The sequence below is a fragment of the Erithacus rubecula genome (genome assembly GCF_903797595.1).
Source record: "Erithacus rubecula genome assembly, chromosome: 11".
In the NCBI taxonomy this organism is placed as follows: Eukaryota; Metazoa; Chordata; class Aves; order Passeriformes; family Muscicapidae; genus Erithacus; species Erithacus rubecula.
In genome coordinates, this window is record NC_136663.1 from 23418459 (window position 1) to 23443562 (window position 25104).

The window sequence follows — 25104 nt, forward strand, 5'->3', positions numbered from 1 at the left end:
TGATGGAGAGAACACAAGCTTCTCATCTTTAAAGGTATGTTTCAAAAAGAACTGGCTCAGCTTGAGCTGGAATGGTTTTCTTAGGCAAGGCTGGAAGATTAACATCACTGAAAGTCAGTCTAGCACAAAATTTCTTCAGTTTCAAGATCTCCAAAGCCTCAGTGCCAGAGGCACATACCAGAGTAAGGAGTACAGGAAGAATAAAGAGGAAGGAACAAGAAAAATATAATAAACTTGCAAGAGCTTCTGAAGAAAAAGAGAAGCATTTCTAAAACAAGACTTTACTACTTTGGAGGAATCTTGGTGCTGTTTTAATTTATAATGTGATGTTAATACATGCCCTAACTTTGGAGACATTTTCAGTAAGTGAAAAAAGCTCAGGCTGGCAATAACCCTTCACCACACTCTGCAATTCAGATAAGAAGTGATGCAGCTGGCTAGACTTCACTCTCATAGAGAAAGACCTTTAAGTGGAACATCTGCATGCAGACACCAGCACTGTGCAAACACTTCAGCAGCACAAACGGTCAGACAGCACAGAGACATTAATTTATCTTTGAAACTAATCTCAGGGAAAATGACATAATAAATTGCACATATTCATCCCACTCATATGCTTGAATAAATTCCCAATCACTAACCAAACAACACTGGAAGGCAAAAGCTTGCATGTTTTCCCAGTCTGAGGTGCTCTCCTGTTACCAGTGTGAGGAAGGTAATTACATCCTATACCAAGTTCAGTAAGCATCTGAACACAAAGAGCTCTTTTAGGTTTGATCTTGGAAGAAGACAGGTTTTATTTTATTTTTTATTTTCATTATTTTCTGCTCCATCTTTTAAACATTTAAGGGATGCTGTCTATTTTGACTCTACAAATAAAAACTCTTTTAATATTAAATTTGCACCAGTTAAGCTTGATTTTAAGGCAAGTGGCTCACAAAAAGCCATTCTGTTCCCTCTGGCAAAGACCAGAACTCTCTAAGATCCATGCAGTGTGTGAAAGATACCATAATTCCACTGAGCACTAGGACAAATGTAGGCATTGATTTGCCAGGTTAGATATGCAGCAAATGTCTTCTGGTTATTCATTACCTACAGTTGCTCCTTTATCCAGAAGCAAGACAAAGGAAACAGCCTGAACTTTAACATTACTAAAAAAACCACACCAAAATCTGTATGGACATATGTTGAAAGAATTGAGCTTGTTCTTGAAAAACTCCCTTAAAGAAGTGTTGTAGAACACCAAGGAGGCAGATTTCTTCTGAAATCATCAAAACTTTAAACCCAAAAATTGTGTTTAAGCAGAGATCTGGTTATGTTCAGAGAAGATATTTTTTCCAGATTTCTTTTCACATAAAAACCATCATATTTACTACTGGCATATAAAGGAGAAACTCACAATCCAGAGTCAAAATTATCCAATTCAAGATCTGAGTAAGAGGCAAACATCTCATGATTTGAGTCTAAATTTGCAACTGCTATAAATTTACCAATATTCCCACCAAAGCAAGAGCCACACTACATCTTATGCCTAAAGACGTGAATATTCAGGCACTCTTAACTGTACCAGAACCAAAGGGAGATATTCCTAATGGTCAGGATTAAATATGACTGAAGATCTTGTCAACAAGAAGAGCTTCCAAATGTCTTATGGCTTTTTGCTTTGCAAAACAATAAACATTTTCTTATTCAGATGACAAATAACTAGCAAGAGTTTAGTCATATCATGCAATTCTAGATGTGATTGAAAATTAACATCTACAATGAATGCATTTCCTCTGTGCAATTAGACATAATTAAATGCTTGGGAGTTGAAAAACGTTATGAGAAAATGTTGGAAAACAAACAATAATCCAAAAAGTGACTTGCTCAACTTCACCAACATTGAGAGCTTTGTCTTTTCCTGGCAAGAACAATTAACAGAATACCTTCACTGGGACTTTTCTAGGAAGGGGGGGAAAGCAGAAGATGACAATATTCTCAGATTATAGGAAACTATAATAAAGATGTTCAATACTTTCTTGTGACTTTTTTTTACTTTAAAAAGGGAACTTTTTCACTAGATTACTTAACTAACTCCAAGTAACCGTGATTAAGTTTTGCTCTTTTTCTAAACAAGCTGTGAGATGTCAATATCAATAAAATTATCAACATCCAGTATACCACAAATGTGCCCATAAAATCTGAATTTCACAGTACTCATTTCACAACCATTTGAAAAGGATTCGCCTTCCAGCTCAAGAAAATCCTGTGCACAAGACTCTTATTTAAGTAAGAGTTACTAATAGCCTTACAAGGGTCATCTTCATTAACCAGCTTTGAGCTGCCACTTTACAAAGGGAACTGATCAAGACACAGCCTTGTTCCAGAAGCATCTGAGTGCCACCCTGAATTTATAACAGCACCTCTACAGGAAGAGGTCAGCATCAGATCAGGGCCCTGGCACTCACACTGAGGATGCTTCCAACTAGATTGTTTCCTTGCTGAACAAAGTCAAACCTGAATTTAAGACCGAGTATGGTTTTAGGCTAAAAAAGGTTTTAGTTTCAAGTAAGGTAAGTTTCAGTTTATAGCCAAAATATTGTTCTGAATATGTATTTATGACTGAAACCCTAGCTTAAAGATAACAAACACAGAACAATGTATTTTCTGCATAAGCTCTAAAGAAGCAGGAGGGAAGTATTTTTCTACTAGCATGAATCATAATAATTATGTGTGATTCTTACCTGTTTCTTCTATGAAAAGGTGGCAAAAGTGTTTATCAAGCTCCCTCCCAGCTAGCATCAAAAGCATGAGGTGCCTAGGTCCAGAGTCTCCCACATGCATTTAATTCTTGTCTCATCCTCTTCTACTGGAAATCTTTGACCATTACAGAGTCCGGACACCTCTATAACTATAAAATATAAAAGAAATACCTGGGCCCCCCAACAGTGTCCTCTTCAAACAGATACCAGAGATGCTCACAGCTATGTCACTCCTATGCAGATAAATGTTGGTTAAACATGAAACTGTTATACAGCACAGCAAGACAAAAATTTGCATTTTAAACACTTTAGCTTTGAAATGAGATCTTAAAGTATAGCATGTTCTGCACAAGATAAAATAACCCCTAGGATTCACAATCAGAGTGGTATCACACTATGTACAATCTGCATGGACTGACACAGCCACTGGGCACACAGGGCACAGAGCCAAGTGTCTGATGTGGTCAGCAGGAGCTCCAAGTACTCATCAAGTTTGGTTCCAATATCATTTAATGGCTCTCTATCACAGTAGGATTGGTAAGAGCATTAAAGATTTTACGAGGCAGTTATAAAATTTCAATTCACATAATGACTGAGATCAAAAGAGACTTCTGGAGGTACCTTGTCCAACTCCCTGTTCAGGCAGTCACCTAAGAGCAGCTGCTCAGGACCACCAACAGCTGACTCTTGGCTATCTCCAAAAATGGATATTCCATAGTCTCTTTGGGCAATCTGTTCCAGTGCTCACTCACTCTCTCAGTAAAAAAGTGTTTCTTAATGGTCAGAAGTCTGTACTGACAAAATCCATCAACATTATTATTTTTCCTAATAAAAATATTTTCTCAAGAGAGACACTGGGAATTTTGATGAACAACAAAAAAAATCTGAAGTTCTTCTAGCAAACCTGGGAAACCAAGTCTGTTGGTGCATGCCACTGCCATGTGGCAAAAAGGAAATGGCAGAATAAAAGTTAGAAGTTCAAAAGACCAACATTTGTGTGGCAGACAATTACATCACTCTAAGTGCTTCATCTGAATATGCAGAAGAAATGTTTTGAACAGTGTTCAAATCCCAAGCTAACCACTCTGGAAGACAGCCCATGCTAACATGTCTTAATTTAACATGCTGCACGTCTACCAACTGTTAAAAGTACATTTGTGTTGGCCAGACTAAAGGAAGAATTTATTCACAACATTCCATCCTGCATAACATTGTGAAGCCAATACAAGTTCTAACATACTCACATTACGATATAAATCTGAATGCACTGGTTCTTAAGTATTTTGCTTCTGTTTTTATCATAAACTGATAATACAATATTTAAATTACAAGCTTTATTTCTGACCACAAGAGCTATTAGAAATTACTGTAGCCAGAACTATTTGCATATCTCACAGTTTTTAGCCTGAGCATTGAAAATGTGGAATGTCTTTCAGCACTAGTCATATTCTTGTTTAAAGACAGCTCTTGCAATTTCTTTACACTAACTCAACTCCCTGTAAGAATTTCAATTTAAAAAAGTAAAAAAGGCTTTCAAAAGTTTAAGTTTGAAGATGTATTTGTAGTAGCAGCATGTACCATTTTAATTGTGTATCATATTGGTTTCATGTATTTAACACATTTTAAAAGACATTAAAACATTAAGAAAGAATAGTCCTTATAAACTACTACTACATTATAAGTCTTTCTACAATTTAATGGAAAGCAAGACAAATCTACACCAAAATAACTTTTATCTGAAACAAAATGCCTGGTTTGAATGATTTGTATTTAAATAGTCTGAAGAGAATTAGAGGCAGCCAATTCTACTTGTTTTCTATTATTTTTCAGAGGAAATGCACAGGTGATTGGGTATGCCCAATTCCCAAAATACTAAAGGAGTTCATCTACAGATGGCATCTCCAATAAGGTGTTTTCCACAGAAAGAAGTCTAATTTGTTCAGTTTACAGAGAAGGCAGAACTTGTGACATTTCCTCATTTCCCCCCATACTGATATATATTTAAGCACACAAAACTTCAAACATTGTCAAGGAGTGAAAACCCTGCTGTAGGAACACACCTGTGATACAGGAGGCAAACCACACTGAACCAGGTTCACTTTTTGCACAGAACTGAAGTCACACCTGCAGCATTGAAAAAAGTCAGCTTTTAGAACCTATTCACATCACATTTTCCAGCCACAGAACAACAGGTTTGTTTGGGTTTTTCTCTCAATCATTTAGACTAAACAGACATTGTAGTGTTGATGATGCCCCTAACAATTCCATCTGTATTGCAATATTACACTACTATCCAGATCAGATGTCTTTCCTATCTGGGGCCAATGCTGTGGCATCACCAGATCACATTTAATGAAATCACATTACAAATTTTCTTTGCATCACAGATTACATTCCTCTACCATTCTCCTTTAATTAGGTTTCCTTTTTTTTTGCTCCAGTAGCAATCAACTTTTCTTCATTTTCAAAGGAGAGCACAACTGACCAAAAAATACTGTTGGAAGTTATGATCAGCTCTTTAAAATTCAGATTTAGGAGTATAATAGTTTCCCTTTTCTTCCTAAGCTATCATCCTGATTATTTAAGTAACAGTAGGTACTTGGTTTTCTGGACCCCAAAATTCTTCTCATAATTACAAGTTCCTTAACACCTGCAAGACCAATCAAAAAAGTGGAAGCCATTAATAAACATCTGCACAGCAAACAATGCAGATGCAGTACTTGATAGTGACAATACATTAAATTACAGTTTCATAAAGATTTCAAGAAGCCACAGCATTTCCATGTACTTCATGATTTGTGCAACAGGTCTTCAGAAATATAAAGCCCTGAAGATCTGTATTTTTGGGTATTCTGACACTACATTTCAAAGGAAATACACAAAAGAACAATAACAAAATCACAGAGACACCTCCCGTGCCTCCCAAGTTCAGAGTCATTAAGAAAGAACTGGTATCATAAATCTCTTTATTGGGTACAGCATAAAAAACTCACCTCAAAGAATGTACTAATCATGACCTTCCAAACCTCAAAGTGTCATCAATATATTCCTATAAGAAAAAAAGAATATCAAGTTTTATAAGCAAGGAAAAAAAATTATAATCAAAGATAAATCAAGTCCATTTCATAATGCAATACAAGTCCAACCATGCAAAATACATCTTCCACAGATGAAGAACTACAAATACAAGATGAGAGGAAATGCAAGAAATTTTACTGATAAAAGTATTTATTACTGTAACCTAACTTCTAAATTGGTTCCTTTAGCAATGCACAGAATAATGTTCCATTTATCAACATAAGAAACCCCCCCAAATTCTAATTTCTGCCAGCCCAGAAATAAAACTTATTTTCCCCTTTCACAAAAGTATTCCTTGTACTGTTAAACCCACCACCTGTGCTCAAGACTCCATAGTGGATCTGATCATGCCCAAGAGCAAATAGAAATTCTCTCAAATTTGTTATTTCACCTTCAATATGAGACTTGGCCCAGAGCCAAGTTTAATTGCCAACAGGTTGGGTATTTGCCCTTACAAAAAAAAAAAAAGAAAAAAAAAAAAAAAAAAAAAAGGCAGCCTGAGTGCTGAGACATGCTGTAAAGACACTAAATACCATCTCCTTCATATGCCCCATGCTAATTTCTAGACAACCTTCTTTCCAGCTTCCAGTCTTAAAAAAGATGCCTTCTAAAAGGTACAAAAAATTACCTGTATGCAGTGTGAATTTTAAAAAACACCTTATTTTCTTTGTAAGCAGAAAATGCTATTGTCTTCCCAAGTGGAACTGGAGAGACAATTAAGTACAACATCAATAGTCAGAACTCTTTGAACGTCAACTCTGACCCCTTTTGAAAAAAACTACAAAAATTATACATTTGAGGCTGCCAAGTGCTGTCACAGAAAGGACGGAAAAATTATCATGTTCCATCATACAGTCATATATTTCACCTTTATTATAAGTGAAACTAGATTTAAAATTATCGCAATACCATGCATCAACTTTAGTATTTGCTGACATCCCCATTAAGCAGTATAGTTGCATATCTACTAGTCCTTTCCTTTAACAAAAAGGACATACTTTCACCACATTTACTGTAGTTCCAGGCTACTGCTGCTCTTCAGACATTGCTGTGGTTCACACCCTGTTCAAATCTCAGTCAGAATCAAAGTCCCCTTCTAGAAGAAGCTGTGCCAATTAAATTCTTGTCCCCATCGCATCAATAATCCACTCCAACAAGAGCAGCAACCTAACAAACACTATGTACTTGTCCTAGGAGTTGGATGTGTTAGTACTGAAATAAGAGCTCAAGTCACAGGAGAGCCATGGCAGAGATGTAATTGAAATCAAGTAAGTCCTTTATATACTGAAGATCTTCGTACAATTAAAGAAACTAAGCACAAGCATAAAAGTACATCTAATAAGGTCAAGCACAAAAACTGTACTAAGATACAAAAGCTGCAAAGAATAAGGAGGATAGGAGGTAAAACCAAAAAAAAAAAAAAATGACAAGTACTAGACATCCTCACCATTTCATCTTGACTCTCTAAGCTTCAGTTACAATAAATTGAAGATGTTATTTAACAGCAAATTGCCTCTGTTTCAGGAAAAGATGCTAGAAAGGCAATGTAGCTTTGGCTCTACTTTTTAAAAGTCAGTTCTACTTAAAAAAAAAAAAAAAAAAATCTATACAAGGAAATCTTTGCCCATCTCTAACTATTCTACCTATAAGAAAAATCAAGTGTTGAGAATCACCATGGTATGCTCAAAAACAGGTGGAAGCAAAACTAAAGTCTTTCCCAGACATTCTGGCACACAGATGAGGTTTCTTTCCCAGAATCAAATACTGTCAGGATCAGCACTGGTACTGCTTGTACTGAACTTCTGCAGCCTCCTCACACCATCTGCAGAATCTCCTCATTCTCTTGTCCCAAGAAATGCTTTCTGTGTTTTTCAGTCCACTCATGTAAACAGTATGTTGAGTCACTACCCCTTCAGCATCCTCAATAAAATTTTACTTCCTATTGGGAGAAAACCAAGGAAAAATGAAACCACATTCCATGGTTATATATGTTGAGGAAGGTGAGTTTAGCCTCGCTTCTGATTGTGTTCTACAAGCAGAGTTATCTAAATCAGACTACCAAAAAACATCGGAGAACTCATAAGGCTCCTCTAGGACTGCCACACACTACCTTCAGCATCAGTAGCTGAGACCACCTGTACAAAACTTCTTGAGCTTACAAAAGCTTTCACACACACAAATTCTCATAACCTCTTTCACATGTGGATAAGCAGAAAAAACATGCCCTTTAGAACCACTGCCTGGGCAACTCACATGAAACTCAGCACATTGCTGCCGTCTCTTGGTAACTCCTCACCAGGGCAGAGCACCGAGTCAGCGGTGCAAACCCGGGGCAGGCATTCAGACAGACCCATCTCCACCCGAAGGCACCCGCAGGAACCCAAAGCAGAGGCACAGGAGGCTGCCAGGTCGCAGCAGTGCCGGCACAGCGTACGAGCAGGCTGCACAAGCGTGCCTGGTGATGCGCTAAGCCACTTAGCGCAGCGGCACATCCCGGCACGGACAGCGGGCATGTGCAGCCCCATGTGCTCGCTGCCTGCCTACTACACACGGCTGCTGGCAGCACGGCTCTGCTCAAGAGGCAATGCGAACATCGCCACTCGCCCTGCACAACTCCGACCATCCCACCCTCCTGCGTTCGGCTCTTCTCTGCCACTTCACAAGAAACGCCTGGGGCCCAAGAAATCCCAGTGACAGACAGCAAAACTATCACCCTCTGAAGTGTGGTTTTGACTGCTGCCTTCTCTTTTCCCACGTCCTTTAAACATACTTCACAGAAAGAAGTTGAAAAAGAAACACCCTCATCCCCTCACAAACAAAACTCTGTCAGAAGGCAGAGTTCTACAAGCAAAGGCAATGTAGCTTTGGTCCTGCTTTTAAAAAGTCAGTTCTACTTTAAAAAAGCCTTTACTAACCAACATTGTTCCAGTCTGACCCCACAGCAGGGGTTAAGGGAGCAGCTAAAGCAGGAATGCAGACACTTTTTACACAGGGCACAAAACAGCAGCAGCATTGCTTTCAAGACCAACACTTTCTGCATCTGACTTCATCCATAACCAAAAGAACAAGTAAAACCCCATTTTAGTAATACAACAATATCACAAAGAATAATACAGGCATTATTAATTGACTCCTTTGCTGTTCAGTGCTTGACAAGCTAAGTTAACATAAGGAATATTCAAGCAGTTTAAAACCTGCACTACAAGGATATAACTGAGCGTGGAAAGTATGAATGCAGTTAAGACAATCCAGTTAAAAATCACAATAATTCACCATCCTTATAGAGGAATTCTAGGCCATGCAATCAAAACTGGAGACAAAAATTCCTTTTCAGAAACACCTGATTACCTAGTAATTATGATGTGGTAACGTTATGAATATAATATAGTGTCTACAGGACACTCATGCCAGCTATTGCACAAGGCCTTGCTAAGAACATGACGTTCCTTTTAGCATAGACCAACCATAGCAACCCTATGGAAAACACTACAGCTGATCTAGACTAGTGATAATTTACTTGTTCTACTGGCTACTGGTGATCTTCTTGCTTTTAAACTACAACAAGTACACCTCATCCCATGGTAACTAGCTCATTTCCTTTTTCTTTGAGGGGTGAAAAAAAATTTTCTGCAGTAAAGCACATTCTAATACTCTAAAGATGTTAGAGAAATAAGGGCGTGGCAAGAACCCAGGAAAAAGAAAACTGTTTAACAGTCTGTATCTAAGCCAAACACTTCCTGGTCATAATAAACGTCTGAAGCAGAAGAAGCATCCAGAACTCTGCTGCCAATCACATTCCCCACTTCACTCTATTCTCATACTTTGAGACCAAACTCCATCAACACCCCAGTTTACTAAAAAAGCTCATTACTGTAAGAGTGTATTGTTTGGGGAGAGGTTCAAGTAAGTCTACTAAGTAAATTGTGTTGTTACATACTTTAATCTTATGACTGGAAGAAGAAAAAGTGGGGAAGGTATTATGCCAAGAATATGCTGCCTCTTTAATGTCCCTCTGTGGAAATCCAAAATGAGTAACAGTAAATGGTAAAAATGAAGATGATTTAGACTTTCACCGACAGAATTTGTTTGCTGGAACAAATATAGGAAGTCTATAACAAGTCCCACCAACGGAAAAATAAACAAAATACCAGCAGAACCATGCAGCCTCTGAATAAATGAAACCAAAAACACTTGCCAAATCTGAAGATGTGCACAAAAGCCAAAAACCTGCTTTCCATGCCTCTGCCTTCTGAACTACATCAAGGCAAACCACTCCTTCACAGGACAGTCCACACTCCTTCACTGTAGCATTTGACATTTATGACACCCAATTAAAATATCTTCCTTCTACCTTGAAATACACACTTGAAATGGTCAAAACCTCACTAAAACATGAAGGGTATTACTTTTTTTCTCCTACTCCAGGCCAAAGGCCATCTCTTCTCTTCTATGTGCTACTAGTGAGGTAAGCAACCTCCACAGTCCAGAATCAGGACTCCACACCTCGGAACAATGTTGTAATCACAAGACTAACATCTAGCTTTGCATGGAGCTAGGACAGTACAATCTTCCAGTGAAACTCCTTCACTTTACAAAAATAGTGCAAGTTTCAGAGACAAACAGAAACATCACAAAAGCACTCAAACACTTAGAACCATAAGCTAGAAGGAACTCGATGTGACAGTGCAACAATGTGAGCAATCTCCTTTAACAGCAATCAATTGTGGCTGAAACAATACTGGCAACTTGGAAGGGTTTCTCACCATAATAATCAGGTTTTTACTCTACTTTTGACTTGAGAGATACTCTTACTGCTAGAACCACTGGAGAATTTCCCTTTCTTTCCCTTTACTTATGATAGCTATTCAATCTCGAGTGTCCAAGACAATACCTCTCAGAGTCATGCATTTGGAAAAGAAAGAAGTGAGCTTTGGAGAAGGACTTCTTGTCAGAGCATGCAGTGACAGGATGAGAGGCAATGGTTTGAAACAGCAAGAGAGTAGGTTTAAATTTGACACGCAGATGAAACAGTCTGACTTAAGGATCTCAGAGGTCTTTTCCATACTTAATGATTCTGTTTCTCTGCATTGATCAGAATCAATGCACTGTCTCAGCCAAGTTACTTTTTCACTGGAGTCTACTTGCAAAGCACTTGTAGTTTCCCAAGTACCTGAGAGCTCATACCGACCTCCAGGGAGGCCTTTCTAAGCTCCTACGGTACACAGGGAAATGCTGTCCCTTATCCTACTCTATTATGAAAAGTCAAATGTAAACCATCAGCCTGTTACCATGCCGCTCATCTATTTGCATGAAACTACTTACATAAAGCGTTTTGTAATCATGCCTGTAATAGTACGCACCTATTGTGAACAGCAGCGCAACCACACCGTCTCAAGGAACAGACTGTCCTTACAACTACAGGCAAGACAAAAATAGGCACCTGTTGCCTATTCTACCTGTAGCTCACGCATCCCGGCGGCGCTGGGATTCTGCTGCTTACTGCCAGACCATTCCTCCCGCCCGGCCGGTGGGACGCAGCCCGGTCCCCCGGGACACGCGTGCCCAGCGCCGGCTTGCCCCGCTCCGCAGCCCGCGGCCAGCAGGAACGCCAGAGCGGGGCCCCGCCGGGAGCCGGGCCGGTCCGGCTCCGCTACCCACCGCCCGCCGCCTCGGCTCCGGGCCGAGCCAGCGCCACCCCTTCGCGGCCGCCCCTCGGAGAGCCCAGCTGCCGGCCCGGGGGTGGGTGTGTCCGTGCCCCCACTCGCGGGCGCCGTCCCGGTCCGCGCTCAGCCCCGCACCCCGCCCAGGCAGCGACTCACAGCCGGCCGCGCTTCCCCGGCTGCGGTTTCACGGGCAGCGGGGGGGGGGGGGGAGGGGCGTGTCGCTGCCGCCGTTCCGAGGGAACCCCACGCGACCCCTTCCCGGCGGGCCGAGGACGGCAGTGGGACGGACCCCGCGGCAGCGATCGTCCCGCTAACGGGAGAGCCCCGGCACGAGCGTTACGTAACCTCGGCCCGGCGGGCGGGGGAGGACAGAGAGCCCCTGTGCCCCCCGCGGCCGCCGCCGGCCGCCCCCTCCCGCCGCTCCTCAGGGCCCCCCAGCCCCTTCTGGCCGCGGGGAGCGCGCCCGACGGGCCCCCACTCACCGCGCGCGGCGCGTCCCGCCGGCCCGGCGCGTCCAGGCTCGGGCTTCATACGGGCAGAAACGTGACCGGCCGCCGCGCGCCCGCCCCGCCCGCGCTCCCATTGGCCGCGGCCGCGTGACGCCAGCGAGACGCGCGGGCGGGGGTGGGACGCGCGACGCTCCCATTGGCCGCCCGCGCCGCCGCTCACTTTACATAAGCCTCACGTGTGGCACCATGTTTCCACCGACCGCCGCGGCCGCCTCCCGCGCCTGCCCCGCCGCCGGCCCGCCCCTCCCCTCCCCCGCGCCGCCGCCGCGCACTCACTGCCGGGCCCTCGCCGCCTCCCGCCGAAGCCGCGGCAGCTCCGTTCGCCGACGCCCCCCGCCCGCCGCCACCACCACCACCGCTACGGACCGCAGGGCTAGGGAGGATGGATGGGGGGGCGGCGTCACGTGATGCCCACAGGGAGAGCGGCCCCGCCCCCGCCCGCTCGGAGCCGCGCGTGACGTGTCGTGCGCGCGCGCGGGCCCGGGCCGTCGGCGGCGGGGGCGCGTGCCGGACCTGGCCGGGCCCTTCAGCGCGGCCCGGGCCGTGCCGAGCCGTGAGGGCGGCGGGAAAGCCCCGCTCCGGGACAGCGCTCGGCACCCTGCCGGCACCGCGGCCCTCCGCCGTCACCCTGCCGGCCTCGGCCCGCTTACATAAGGCAGCAGCGCCTGTATCCCGTTTCCTGGTGCTGCCGCCCGCGCTGGGTGCACGCCCTGAAGTTTCGAAATTGCCCCACAGTATTGTTCGGGAGGTGTCGGGTCACAAAGCAAAGGGCAGCGCACGAGAGCGCAGTTCTTCAGTGTTCTCCCGCACCGGCCGGCACATCAGTTTGAATTACTGTAACAGTGATTAAACTAAGAATTTCCGAGCTCTTAAACGCATGTATTGTGGGGAACAGTAGTTCCCCACAGACGTTACCATACCACTGCTTTCCATTCCACTGTTCAAAGAGGCTTTTCATATTTATTAAAACAATATTTCCCCGTTTTGTTCAAGCAGAACATTCAGAGACCATTGACGTTCCCCATAGTACAGTAAGGAAGAATTTAATGAACTCTTGCACATCGGTCACAGAGGTTTTCGCTCAGTCCCTGCGCGTCCATCCCACGCTGGTGAGAGAACCCGAGCTCCGAGTTGCTGCATTTCGGTGAGTAACCCAATAACCCATTGCTGAGCACTTCAGCTCTGGTCCGTCTCCACATCTTCCAAGGCTAAGCAGAGCAGTCAGTAGATTAATTGAGAAATTGATGTTACTTTATCCACATTCGGAGCTCCCTCTGTCTCCACTGTGGTGCATGGCTTTGCAAAGAAGGAGCAGAGGATGTGCCAATGCCACATTCAGGCTAAGAGCAATTTACACTCGCTGCATACAGTCAGTTGCTCCATAGGATGAAACACAGGACAGCCATCAAGGCTTCCACTGTTTATCTGCAAAATGAGGTTAATGCCACTTCCCTCCATCACTGTGGTGTTAAGGATAAGTCCATTAGGTACACAGATATTTATGCTCTGACTGTTACAGAAACAGCCTCTGAGTAAAGGACTGTGGAGTATTTAACTGCTGGAGAGGAGAGGGGGTGGGTGGCGGAAGCATTAGGACCAGATTCTGCAACTGGATTTGTTGCAATGCACAAGTCAGCTTACCAGGATACCATTCTTAGTTTGTGCTGCTCTGAGGAGTCTAATTTTAACAATAATCCTAATTAGTCTTTGTGTAGTTTGGTCAACTCATCATTGGTAGGCCTTCACATCCAGAATTTCATCGTCTTTTTGTAAGTCCTCTGCTTTAGGCTTAAAGGGATGTAAAATAATATTCTTGCTTTCCATGGGATGTTGTTTTATGTGTTATGTGGCAAAATTATCCATCCCTGGCTGTGTGCTAAGGGCTGTATTCTCTTACCACAGACTCAAACTCAGGCTCTTTAACCAAAGCAAAACCTCGAGATCCACATTGTTCCCCACCCCATCAGATTACAAACATGAGAAGGATGGCAAACCATGGCACTGTGTTAGAGCTAAATAAAGAGCCAGTACTTTCCCACCCTGGTAACTACCAGAGGCATTGCTTGAGTTCTGCTTATTTTAAAGGGATACTAATCAGTTGTTTCAGTCAAGCTTATGGGAATAATTTTTAAGTTCTATTCATACCACCTTTTAGTAGTTACAGCTTTATAATGTATCGAAGACCAGGTTAAGCTATGTTACTCAATATGTGATTATGCACCCTGAACAAGTTCAGTCCAAATTCTGCAACTTCCAGAAAATTGGCACAAGATAAACCATGTGTGTAGGTACAAATTATCCCAGACACCTCCAATTTGAAATGACAGGAGCGCAGGCACAGGGCTTCTAAAGGAGTAAGTATTGCTATTGACTCAATGGTTCACCTACTAAGGAACAAAGCAAAATAAAGTTGTTGCAAAATTTTACAGGTTCTTCATGTTTGTTTTTGTGGTCATGCTGCTTGGTAAGCAGCTATAACATAAGAGATTTTATAGCAGCAGGAGTAAAATACATATATGCACACACAAATGGTTCTAAAGGACACAAAGGTTGTAAGAAAAGCATTTAAATGGTTATGTGTTTTTTCCCAGTTTTGTTTATTTTGTGTGTGTTGTAACTCTTGGAGCATGGCGAGAACAAATCATTCCTATATTCAGCCAGCCCTTTCTGTGTGTGCCTCACACACCAGGTCCCACACTGGTGATGCCTAAGGAGGCTAGACAGTGTTAAAGGAATAAAGTAGGTATTTATTAAAAAGACTTTCAAAGGATTCACCTTGGGCAGTGCAAGAGCCCAGCCCTGGCTCCACCCAAGATGGACCCTGGGTCAGGAGTTTTCACACTTTTATCAGTTTTGGTCCATTTCCATATTGGGGTTCATTGTCCCATTCCAGCTCCAGGTTCTGCAGTCCCATCCTCCCAGTTTCTCTCCTCAATTCACTGTTTGCACTTTTTGGGCTGAAGCTGCAGCAGTGTCCTTGGTTCTGGGGCTGGAAAAGGATTGTTTTGTGTGACTGAGCTGTGAGGAGAACTTGCCAACACTTTATATGAAGCTCAGAGTTACTAATGCAGTGCAGAATCTGGACAATATGAAAGCCAGTCCTTCAGGCATCGGTGGCACTGCCCCAAGGCTGCCCTGCCCAGCGAGCTGGGCACAGCTCCGAGCGCTGCTCGGCTCCCTCGTGCGGCCCCGCCGGGAAAATGCTGCTCTGCGTGGGACTTTTTAATGGGATCCCGCTGCTTCTCACACTTGGATTTTCAGCCACACACGCAAATGCCAAGCCTTTTCCCAGCATACAAAAAAAGTAGAATTTTTGCTTCACTAAAGCAATTCAATCAAGTCCGATAAGTAGCAATGTATTGACAGTATCTACATTTTTAAAGGCGGGGGGGGGGGGGGGAAATCAGGTCTTTCAATATAGAAAAATCATAATTTGAAACCACTTGAAAAACTGCCTGAGGATTGCTTACGTGGATTTGCTGAGGAAATAAGGCTCTTCTTTTTAAATAACTGTGCTTTCCTATCCACTTGTAGAAGTTGCCTGTCCCAAGATACTCCACAGCATTGACGAAACTGTATATTATTATTAAAAAAAAAAAAAAAAAATCAATGCTTTACAGCTGGAGCCCACGTCTAATTCTTCATTTCCTAGGTCTAATTACTCACCGTTTACAGTGACGCCGAGAGTCATTGATTCTTGCAAAGATCCGGAAAGGCTTTTTTTGCTAATGAGCAAAAGTCGTCACTCTTACTCTCTGTACAGACAAAGGAGGAGGAAAGGAAAAAACCCACTTTCCTCATTACCAGTAAATATATGGACAGGTTTTCTAAAAGCATTGGAGAGTGTAGGAACAATCTGTAACAAATAGACAGCAATATCATACAGTTTTGAAAATACTTTGATTAAAGTGTAAAGGAATGTAAAAAACACAATAAAGAACTTCAACTCAAGCAGAATTTCCTGAAATGTGCTGCAGTTCAAAAGTCCTTTGCACAAGTGTCTGCTTGTCATCAGACAGAAAATCCTTTACTAACAACTTCTGGGGAATGTAGTTTTTCATTCTGCCCCTATTCTTACTGTTTCCTAACTATTCCTATTAATTTAAGTTTCTTTTGTCAAATATAGTGTAATTTTATGTTCCAAATATATTAAAAGTGACACATGAAGGAGCCCTGAATTGTTAATTTAGAAGGATACAATGGGGAGATACAACTCTTCCATTTGTATCTCCAAGTGGTTATCCCCAAGCCCATGAGCATGATTTTAGAAGCAAACAACTCAGAGCACTCCAGTTCTGAGATCCTGCTGTTTAGTGTGTATTAGCAAATCATTTTCTGCAGTCAGCCTCACAGAAGACTGAATGAAGAGAGCTTGAAATTGAGTTCACAGTGCTGAAAAGGAATTTAAAGCTTCCTGCATAACTCGGAGACTGATAGTTTGTGATTTCATGGTCTGCCTAAGGTGATCAAAGACCTTACACATCCACCAAAAGGAACAGTCCTACCACGTCCTCTGAGTTAAAAATCAGTGGTTATACAACTGTACTGTTAGTCAGCTTAGGAAATCAATTTGACTGAAAATATCCCGTGAAAGAAGTTTTTGGTTGGATTACATCACAGCTGTGGGAGCACAAAAGCCAAACCAAAACAGGATCAAAGAACATATTTTGAGCTGGAGTGAGGATCCAAGACCAAGAGGAATATCAAATTACAGAGTTAGGCACTTAAAATGAAATTTGCATGTTATTAGATTAGCACAAGAGAGCTAACAAGAGATGCCAAGCAGGAAAGTGCATCCTCACTCTTTTCCTGGTGTGTTGGACTTACACATCCTCCTTTGCCCTGAAAGAAAGTGATTACATCAGGTTGGGCTTCACCATTCAAAATCAACCAGACATTTCTGCCAAAGACAGCTTCCACAGCCTTTCTGAGCTGATCTAACATTTCACTATCAAGGGGTTGGCACCACTGCCACTGAGTACTTATGGCTGTGTGGTGTTAACTGTTCTTTTTCCCATTCTGCTGCTTTCTTGGCCCCTCAGTCACCCAGTTCACTGAGTGTTTCCTGCCTGTAGGCTGCTGGATCTGATTAGTTGGTGAGAAGGTGCGTTCCCACATCCAGCTGTGGCATGGACAGGGCATTGCAAAGCTCTTTTAAAGGCAATGAGACAGCAGAAAGTATTTCCATAGCTTTTGATACCCAAGGTGCACTCCTTTCTGGATTAAATGTGCTCACATATAGCAGGTGCTCTCGAGACACCCAAATTCCTCAGCAGACACCTGAGCATCCAGGCCTATGACATGGTGTGTATTCTGACCCTTGCCTCCCTGCTGGTTCCTAATGCACACTCTTTGTGTTAATTTAAACTCTGCATTTGCTGACCAGAGTCAGTTTACTGCCCTCCATTGCATTTATGATCTGCTTTTGGGCTCACTGCTGCAGAGTGAAATATTACCAATCTCTTATAGAGTGAAAAACTTAACTTTTAAAAACAGAGTAAGAGTAGAGAGACAACATCTGGGTACTGGCTTCCCCACCAGTGAGCATTTATGCAATTTTCATTAAATAATCATTACATAAAATGTTGGATTAGGTCTTGGCATGGGATTGGAGCTGGACTCATTTACAGGTAAACTGACAATCACCCTGCAAGGGAGTCATGCTGCTGCTCTCAGCTACTGGGAATCAAGGCACCTTTCTTCCTGACTGGTTTCTTTTCATTTTTTAACAAATATGACAGCATTAACAGAAGCATTTGTAGGAAACTGGATGCTAAGTGGCAAAGGATCTAGATTCTGTTCCAGCACACCGACTGCACTCCCTGTCACAGTCACAGGCCTAACTCCAGCCAGACACTCAGCCATTCCTTCCACTGCATGCTAATTATAGACCGGTGATTTGCACTTGGTGAGGAAGGAAGAGCCACATTTTAAATGGGAAAGAGTGTCTTTCTGTATCATTCTGGAGAGTGTCTCTTAATTAAAAACACTTCATTTTCAGATTGAGTTTCCCATTACTCCTCTCTCAATTAATTTTCCGGCTTCAGTTCACACTTGAGCTGTTTTGAGCTGCTCGTTGCTGTTACTGAAGCCAGCGGAAGCTTGGGCTTGTTTTCAGGAGAGGGTGTTTAGTGACTGACTGAGTTGCTTCAGGAAGAAAACCTGATGTACCTGGCCACACTATTGAAAAAGCAGGGACTTTAATAATCAGGCATTGCAGAAGTCCCTTGTACTAATTCAATTTGAGAGACTTTAGTAAACAAAGTTTTACAGATGGTGTCAATAAGTAGATAGAAGCCTCTGATAAGCAATCAGAACTTCTTTTGGTTTAAATCTAATAAATTAAAAGGAAAAGAGAAAGAACAGCTCACTTTGCACACTGCCATTGAAACACAGAACCGGGGGATGAAGGATTGATACAATGTGTGTTTGGATAAATCCCTGTGACATAAACAGCTTTGGGAATTTGCTCAAGAGAGTAACTAAACCAAAGACTGCAGAAATCTTTCCCATCTTTGTGGATTATCTGGTATTTAATTGGTATGAGCTTAACTACAGTTCTTTACTGAGTGCAGCTCTAGGGAGAAATTCCTCAGCTACCTTGCTTCCTAAATGTAAAATTTCTTGAAAATTATGTGGCTGAAATATCCTTGGGAGTTCTTCCTGTTTGTCAGGAGCCAATACATTTAAAATTACCATGTGAATAGGGAGAGGTGAACAAGCAGACAAAATAAAAACAATCACATGAGCCTTTTTTACATGGAAACCCACTAAAATATAGTACTCATTACCATAATGAGATGTCATACTTCATTAGCAGTAGAAGAACTCTGGGATTCAATGCTTCTGTTGTGTAACTTTAGAATTAAAAAAAAAAAAATAAACTAGTAGTTTAAGCCAGTGAATAGCAAAAAAAAAAAACGACAAAATGAAGCAAACCCTTAGATTTCTTAAAGGAGGATGGTTAAGGGACATAAAAAGAAAGCAGGAATTAGTAATCCTAAGTAGTATCAGCTAATTGATGTTCCTTAGAGGAAAGGCTGTGCTACAGGAAAGCAAAGGAACTATATTTGAGAAAAATGGAGTAGCTAGAACAAAACAGAAAGGCAAAAGAAATCTTACCTTGCCAAAAAAGCTGAGCTCTGAGAGATGCCTTCTATAGGCATCTATGAAAATGCTGCAGGGCTCATGGCTTCTTTGGGTCAGATAGAGAACTAAGTGAGCATTGGGGTATCTTTCTTTCTAGAGTGTCTAAAAAACATATCCAGCCACCTTTCATTCCTTTTATTGATATGGCTAATCTACAATTACCATGTTGTTTCCCCAGCCCTGCTCTCCTGCTGTGCATTACCAACCAGCTGTTGTTGGTAACAATACTGGTAGCTTTTGCTGCCTTCATTTAACACTGAAGGAAGCAGTGCTTAGTTAGGAGACTGATTCCTCTCATGCAGTCATAGAATTCTTGACCTTTTTGAAGTGGACAGTGCAAGGAAACTTGGGGCAAGCCTTAGACTGCATCTGCATTGCAGGGGCAGGCCTGTGAAGCATATTCAAGGAACCATTAAGCAGTAAAGTGCTCCCAGGCAGGCACAGAGCTCAGTGGGTGTAAAGCCCACCCAAGGAACCTGAATCACTGAGCCTTGCTCCAGCTGGGGAGCACACAGCAGTGTGGGCAGGCTGGGCTCCACTGCAGCCCTTGCAGCTGCTGCCCCCCTCACTCCTCATGCCCTAAAGTTTGCTGAAGTGTTTCCTCATGTTGTTCCCCCACTCATGGACTGCTAGAAAGAGGAGAATTTTCCTGTGCAGAAAGACTCTACACCTTCACTGTGTTAGTTTCCCTATAGTCCTATCTGGGATTCCCTATCAAGGGGTACCTAACTCACTTGAAGAAGAAGGTTAAAAGCAGCAGGTGTTTGACTAAACTCAACAGCTTGTATTTAAAGACTGGGCTAATCTACTTCAGCTGCCTTTTGGTCTAGTCATAGTGGATGTTGTCCTATTCTTCAAGGCACTTCAGAAGCAAACCAAAAAGGGAATTTTTTTTAAATGACAGATTTTAGATTTCACTGGAACCTAATAACCAATGAATCAACTGTTCTTGTCATACACTGACTACTGAGAAAAGATTTCCTCAAGTTCTAAAATGCAATTAAAGCACATTATCCCCCTGTCTAGAAGCTATAAACTCACTACAAACTTGACCATTAGTCCCTCAGAAATGCAAATCAGTGCCCAAGACCAGAGATGTGGCACTTCCCATATGAGGCCCTTACACCACACCTCAAATCCTGAGATTTTGTACTTTGAGAAAGGAAGAGCCAAATTTTATATGGGAAAGAGTGTTTTTCTGTATCATTCTGGAGAGTGTCTGTTAATTAAAAACACTTCAATATCAGATTGAGTTTCCCAGTCTTACAATTCACACTGAGTTAATGTCAAATGTCAGCTACAGAAGCCAGATCTATTTGGATGAAGCTTTTCCCAGCCACACGTTGGATTACAGTACCATGAATTGTATAGGGAGACTATTAACAATAGGTGCTTGAAAATTGCACTGAGCCCATCCAATCACAGCCACTGCTACTGAAGTGAAAGGATTCCACTTTTTCCAATTTGGGATGCCACAGCTATCCTGCAGTATCAGTCCACTACAATCAAAGTGAAACAATAGGAGAAGACCTAGTCTGGTAATTGTAATTAATTAGTAATTATTAGCAATGGTATCGCTGTTGTTAGTATCAATATGTCCATATCTGCTGCTGGAGGTGATTACAGTGTGAGAGCTGGGACACCACCAGAGAAGATTGGAATTGTTGTGGATCTCTTGTTTCAAACGTGCTCCTGCAGCACATCAAAGGGTGTGTGAGAACACTGTGCAGAGCTCACTGAGGAACTCTCTGTTCTCCCTTCAGTTCTACTTTTCTGACTTTGGAGAAACCAGTTATTAAAAAGGAAGGTAGAGAATGTTCTTAAATGAGTCATGTTTGTTCTGTGGCTGTCAGATTGCATCCATAACTGGTTCAGTAGCTCCATTCAGTTGGTGAGGTCATTCCCATGCAGCACATGACACAGGGAGCCTTTGTACAGCTGCAGGCAACATGCTTCACATTGGCTCCTGACTTTGGAGATCAACAGGTATTTCTCCTGTTGATGCAGTTTTCTGATGCTTGCAAGAGCACAGGACAGGCCTAAAACACACAAGAAACTCACAGCCTTTCATTTGAAGACTAAGGTGCATTTATATTTTATACTAGTTTTTAAACAGGACTTGAAAGACTCTATTAATGACAAACAAGACAACATGATCAGTCAGCCTGAACAGAGAATGTCAATGTGTAGGAAACAGCCCTGGAAGCATCAGGATAATACAAAGATGGCTGAGGTAAAGTGTTCAACTTTTGTGGCTAGACACAAATAATCTGATTTTTTTTTTTTTTTCTTAGAGAAAGTGTGGAATTCAAGAGTTAATGAATATACTTGAGAAGTAATAGCTATTGTAGACAAGAAGGAGAACAATATTTTGTTCAGCACCATGAAACAGAGAACAGGTGGGATGAAACAGAGAGGAAGAATAAGACAATGACAAACCCACAAAGAAAAGTGCAGTTATGTTTGGAAACACTTGAGAAATTTGAAGCCTCAGTAAAGAAACTGATGGACAAGAGATGAAAAAGAGTTTTGAAAAACTAGAAAAACTATTAAAATGAATGCCAGTTACAGCAGAATGGCTAACCCAAGGGGTGGACAATGCAGTTTAATCCCATGCAGACAAAATTTGACCAAATTTATTTTGCATTTGAGATTGAGCCTGGCCTTCTTAGCCTATGTTGGCATAATTTGTGAAATATATTTTCTCAATATATATTTCATATATTCAATCAAAATATATTCAATATCTCAATACTCACAAGAGCACTGAGCAGTGACTGACAGTGCCCCTGCTGTCACTGACTGCCCCTGTTTGACATTCCCAGGCTGGGCACCACAGGGTGGTCATGGCTCTGCTCTCTGGGTGCCTCCTGACACCAGCAGAGTCACTTCAGGAGCTCTGCAGGCAGGTGGCTGCACTGCTGGACAGTTGAAACCAAAAAATAAAAAAAAAAAAAAAAAAAAAAGAATTTCCATTTTATTTTAAAATCAGTATTTTAAAATAAACATTTCTTTTTAAATATTTACTTATTAATCTATGGGAAAAGAAAGTTTAAAAGACAATCTGCTTTCTGGCATTGCAGATATATAGTGATGTGCCCATCCTTGTCAGTGTATTTTGAGGGGCTGAGGTGGTTCTGCAAATCTCTGCAGAAAGCTCCCAGAGCTTGTGCTGAGCAGTGCAAAGGGAAAACAATCAGGAGTAGAAGCTGCTAGTTTGAGTGGATTGAATTTTGACTCCTCCCTCGTATCTGGGCCAAAGAGGAGCAGAGAGGTTATGTGCTGAAGAGGTCCTTTTTATGATTATGTGCCTTTTGCTTCCTCTCTTTTCCAGGCTCACACCATGATATGTTGTACAAGGCTGAAGAAGTGTTCAGACTGCACTTAGCTGTGTATCAGTGATCTACCCAAAGGCCATTTTTAATCAAGTCCAGACACAGGGATACCTTGTATTAATGGCATCAAAAGACACTTAAAGATCCTATATGAGAGCTGATAAATGTACATATAGGCAAAGGGAAGCCCATAATGGGCACAGCAGCACTGCTTAGAGAGCCAAGCTTGGCTTTCTCATTCCATCCAGTTTCAAATTCTAGGCTCAGCTGCAGAAGAAGATGTGGGCTGGCTCTTTGTCTGTGGTAAAGACAGGCCTTGAGGATACATGTGCCTACAGCTATCTGAAGATGCCTTTCCATCTAGCTGCCAACCCTAGGCATCCCAAAATACTATTATTTTCAACAAGCATTCAAAGAGAACAGAAATGCCTTAGCTGGTGAGTGTAGTATGAAAATTTTACAATTGGTATAAAAAACCTCTGGGGGGAGAAAAAGTCACTCAAATTGTGAGACTTTTGAGTAAAACAAAAGACTGAAGTGAAACTGTTAGGTGATTGATAGGCAATGTCTCAGGTCACCTGGCTTGGATGTATCCACAGGATTTGTTTCAGTGATAGAGGCAGGAGAATTTGGATCAAATTAATTATTGAGGATATTGCTTTCTATCGACTGAACAATGATAATTCTGTTGGTCCTAAACTATAGAGGTAAGAAAAATAGATTACAAAACCCAGCAGATGTAACAGGATGCTTAGGATGACTGCCATGGGGGCTGGAGGGTTAAGGCAGTTGTGAGAAATTCTAGCATAGTAGAAAGATATTTCAGGTTTCTTCAATACAGCAAAACATTTGTGTTACCACATACAGCATTTGGCAAACCTTTACTTGGAGCAGAGAACAGAGAACTGCAATGGTCAGAAGGGATGGAACTGGCAAGTGTTGCATGGATGGACTGTCAGGATGCCTAAGGAGGACATGGGCAGCCAAACTGCACAAAAACAGCAAACAAAAGAGGGAGAGCTATACATTGTGCCCAGATCATAGGCAGAACAATAAAAAGAGGTTTTGAGCCAGCTCAGAAATGAAACTCAGATCGAGCTTTCTAGAGGATTGAAGCATGCCAAAAGTGTGTGGTTATGAAATGATGACTGATAAGCAGGTAAAAGGATGGCAAAACTAATCCAGACAGTTCCTGGTGATAAAATGGTTGAACTTTGTCACTGGAACTTGTAGGTGTCTTCAGAGCGAGACATTAAAAGGAGATTAAAGTATTTTCTGCCAGGGCAATGTATGTGTTGTAATTACTGGTTTACATTCCCAGATCCTCAGTGACTATTAACCCCAGTGTTCCTTGGGCATGACAGTTTCAGACACTTCTTTCTGCATCCTATTCAAAGCTGAACTGACTCACTGGACACTCTGATCTGAGAAAAAGGAATTCCTCCTTGTCTCCCTGGATGTTTGACTCGGACTAGTGAGAATTTTTGGCTTTGTCTCTTCTGTACCTTCCTTGGATCATTAAAAAGGAAGTCTAACAAAACCTGGATTGGTGCAGGGCTGCATGGTGCTGGCAACACTCCTGATCTAGGCAGCTTTTTCAGTGCACTGTCTATATAGATTACTACAAATTATGTCACATTAATGCACTGGATGGTATGGAGGAGCCTTTCCAGCTCCTGCTGTAACTGCACTGTGGAGCAGGTTTTCTAGGCTGAGCCAGGGAAGGTGTAAATAGCTTGATGTTGTATTGTACATTTTCTAGCAAAAAGAACAACCTGCCAGTCATCAGGTAAGTACTAGAAGTCAAATTATCAAACCCTCTAACTACATTCTACAGAGTAAATCTGTGTTATGGCCAACAGGATGTAGAAACACCAGGCTTTACTTGCCTTTATAAAGCAGTCAGCCAGCAGCTGTTAAATTCTAATTACACTGTTCAGATGATAAGGGAGGAGACAAGGATGTAATTTCTGCAGAATCATTCTAAAGACTGCCTTAAAAGCATAATAACTCAGTGCCAGGAAACTCCCCTAGTAAAATGTGCTGTTTATGGTTACTATGGCGTGGCAAGAGTTTTTGATGATAGCTGCCCAACCACAGGCAGTGCTACAAGGTTATGTTCCCCTAGAGCATAACTCCTGTTAGAAACTCCTGGGAAAGCAAAAAAAGCTGCCTTGGCTCTACAGCACTTACCACTGCCTTGCACTCTTTCTTGTGGAACTAGAGCAGTTCACCAACTTTTTTTTCTCAGATTGCAGTTTTGACCATCTTTAGTCATATGAGACTCTTCTAAAAAATTTTAAAAGTGTCAGGAACACTTACAAGCACACATTCATTCACTTACCTTACAAAGTCAAGTGTACAGGTAGTCACTCCAAGGATTGTTTTGTCTTTGAACTGTCATGTCTTGACTTTCTAAAGCATGTGCATGTCCCAAGAGCTCGTTACCCCACATAATAATAATAATAATAATAATAATAATAATAATAATATAATCCTTAGGAAACAGTTCTTTCTGTTCCCTGAACTGCCATGAATGATGCAAATCTATCTGACCAGAATGAAAGATAGATTTTTCATATCACCATACTGATTCTTCCATATCCATCTAAATATCTCCATTATT

The 25104-nt window shown here is 42.0% G+C and overlaps 1 protein-coding gene across 1 annotated transcript; it reads left to right on the plus strand.

The window, feature by feature from the left end:
• The first annotated feature begins 12279 nt into the window (after window positions 1–12279).
• Window positions 12280–22828, plus strand: LOC306806570 (uncharacterized protein). Its single transcript, XM_079315427.1, has 3 exons — window positions 12280–12869; window positions 12991–13138; window positions 22478–22828. The coding sequence occupies exon 1, from the start codon at window positions 12377–12379 to the stop codon at window positions 12842–12844; it is 468 nt and encodes a 155-aa protein (XP_079171553.1). The 5' UTR covers window positions 12280–12376; the 3' UTR covers window positions 12845–12869; window positions 12991–13138; window positions 22478–22828.
• Window positions 22829–25104: the final 2276 nt, after the last annotated feature.

Excerpts from the sequence above, each read along its gene's own strand:
- LOC306806570 (XM_079315427.1), top strand. The coding sequence starts at position 12,377 with ATGGATGGGGGGGCGGCGTCACGTGATGCCCACAGGGAGAGCGGCCCC.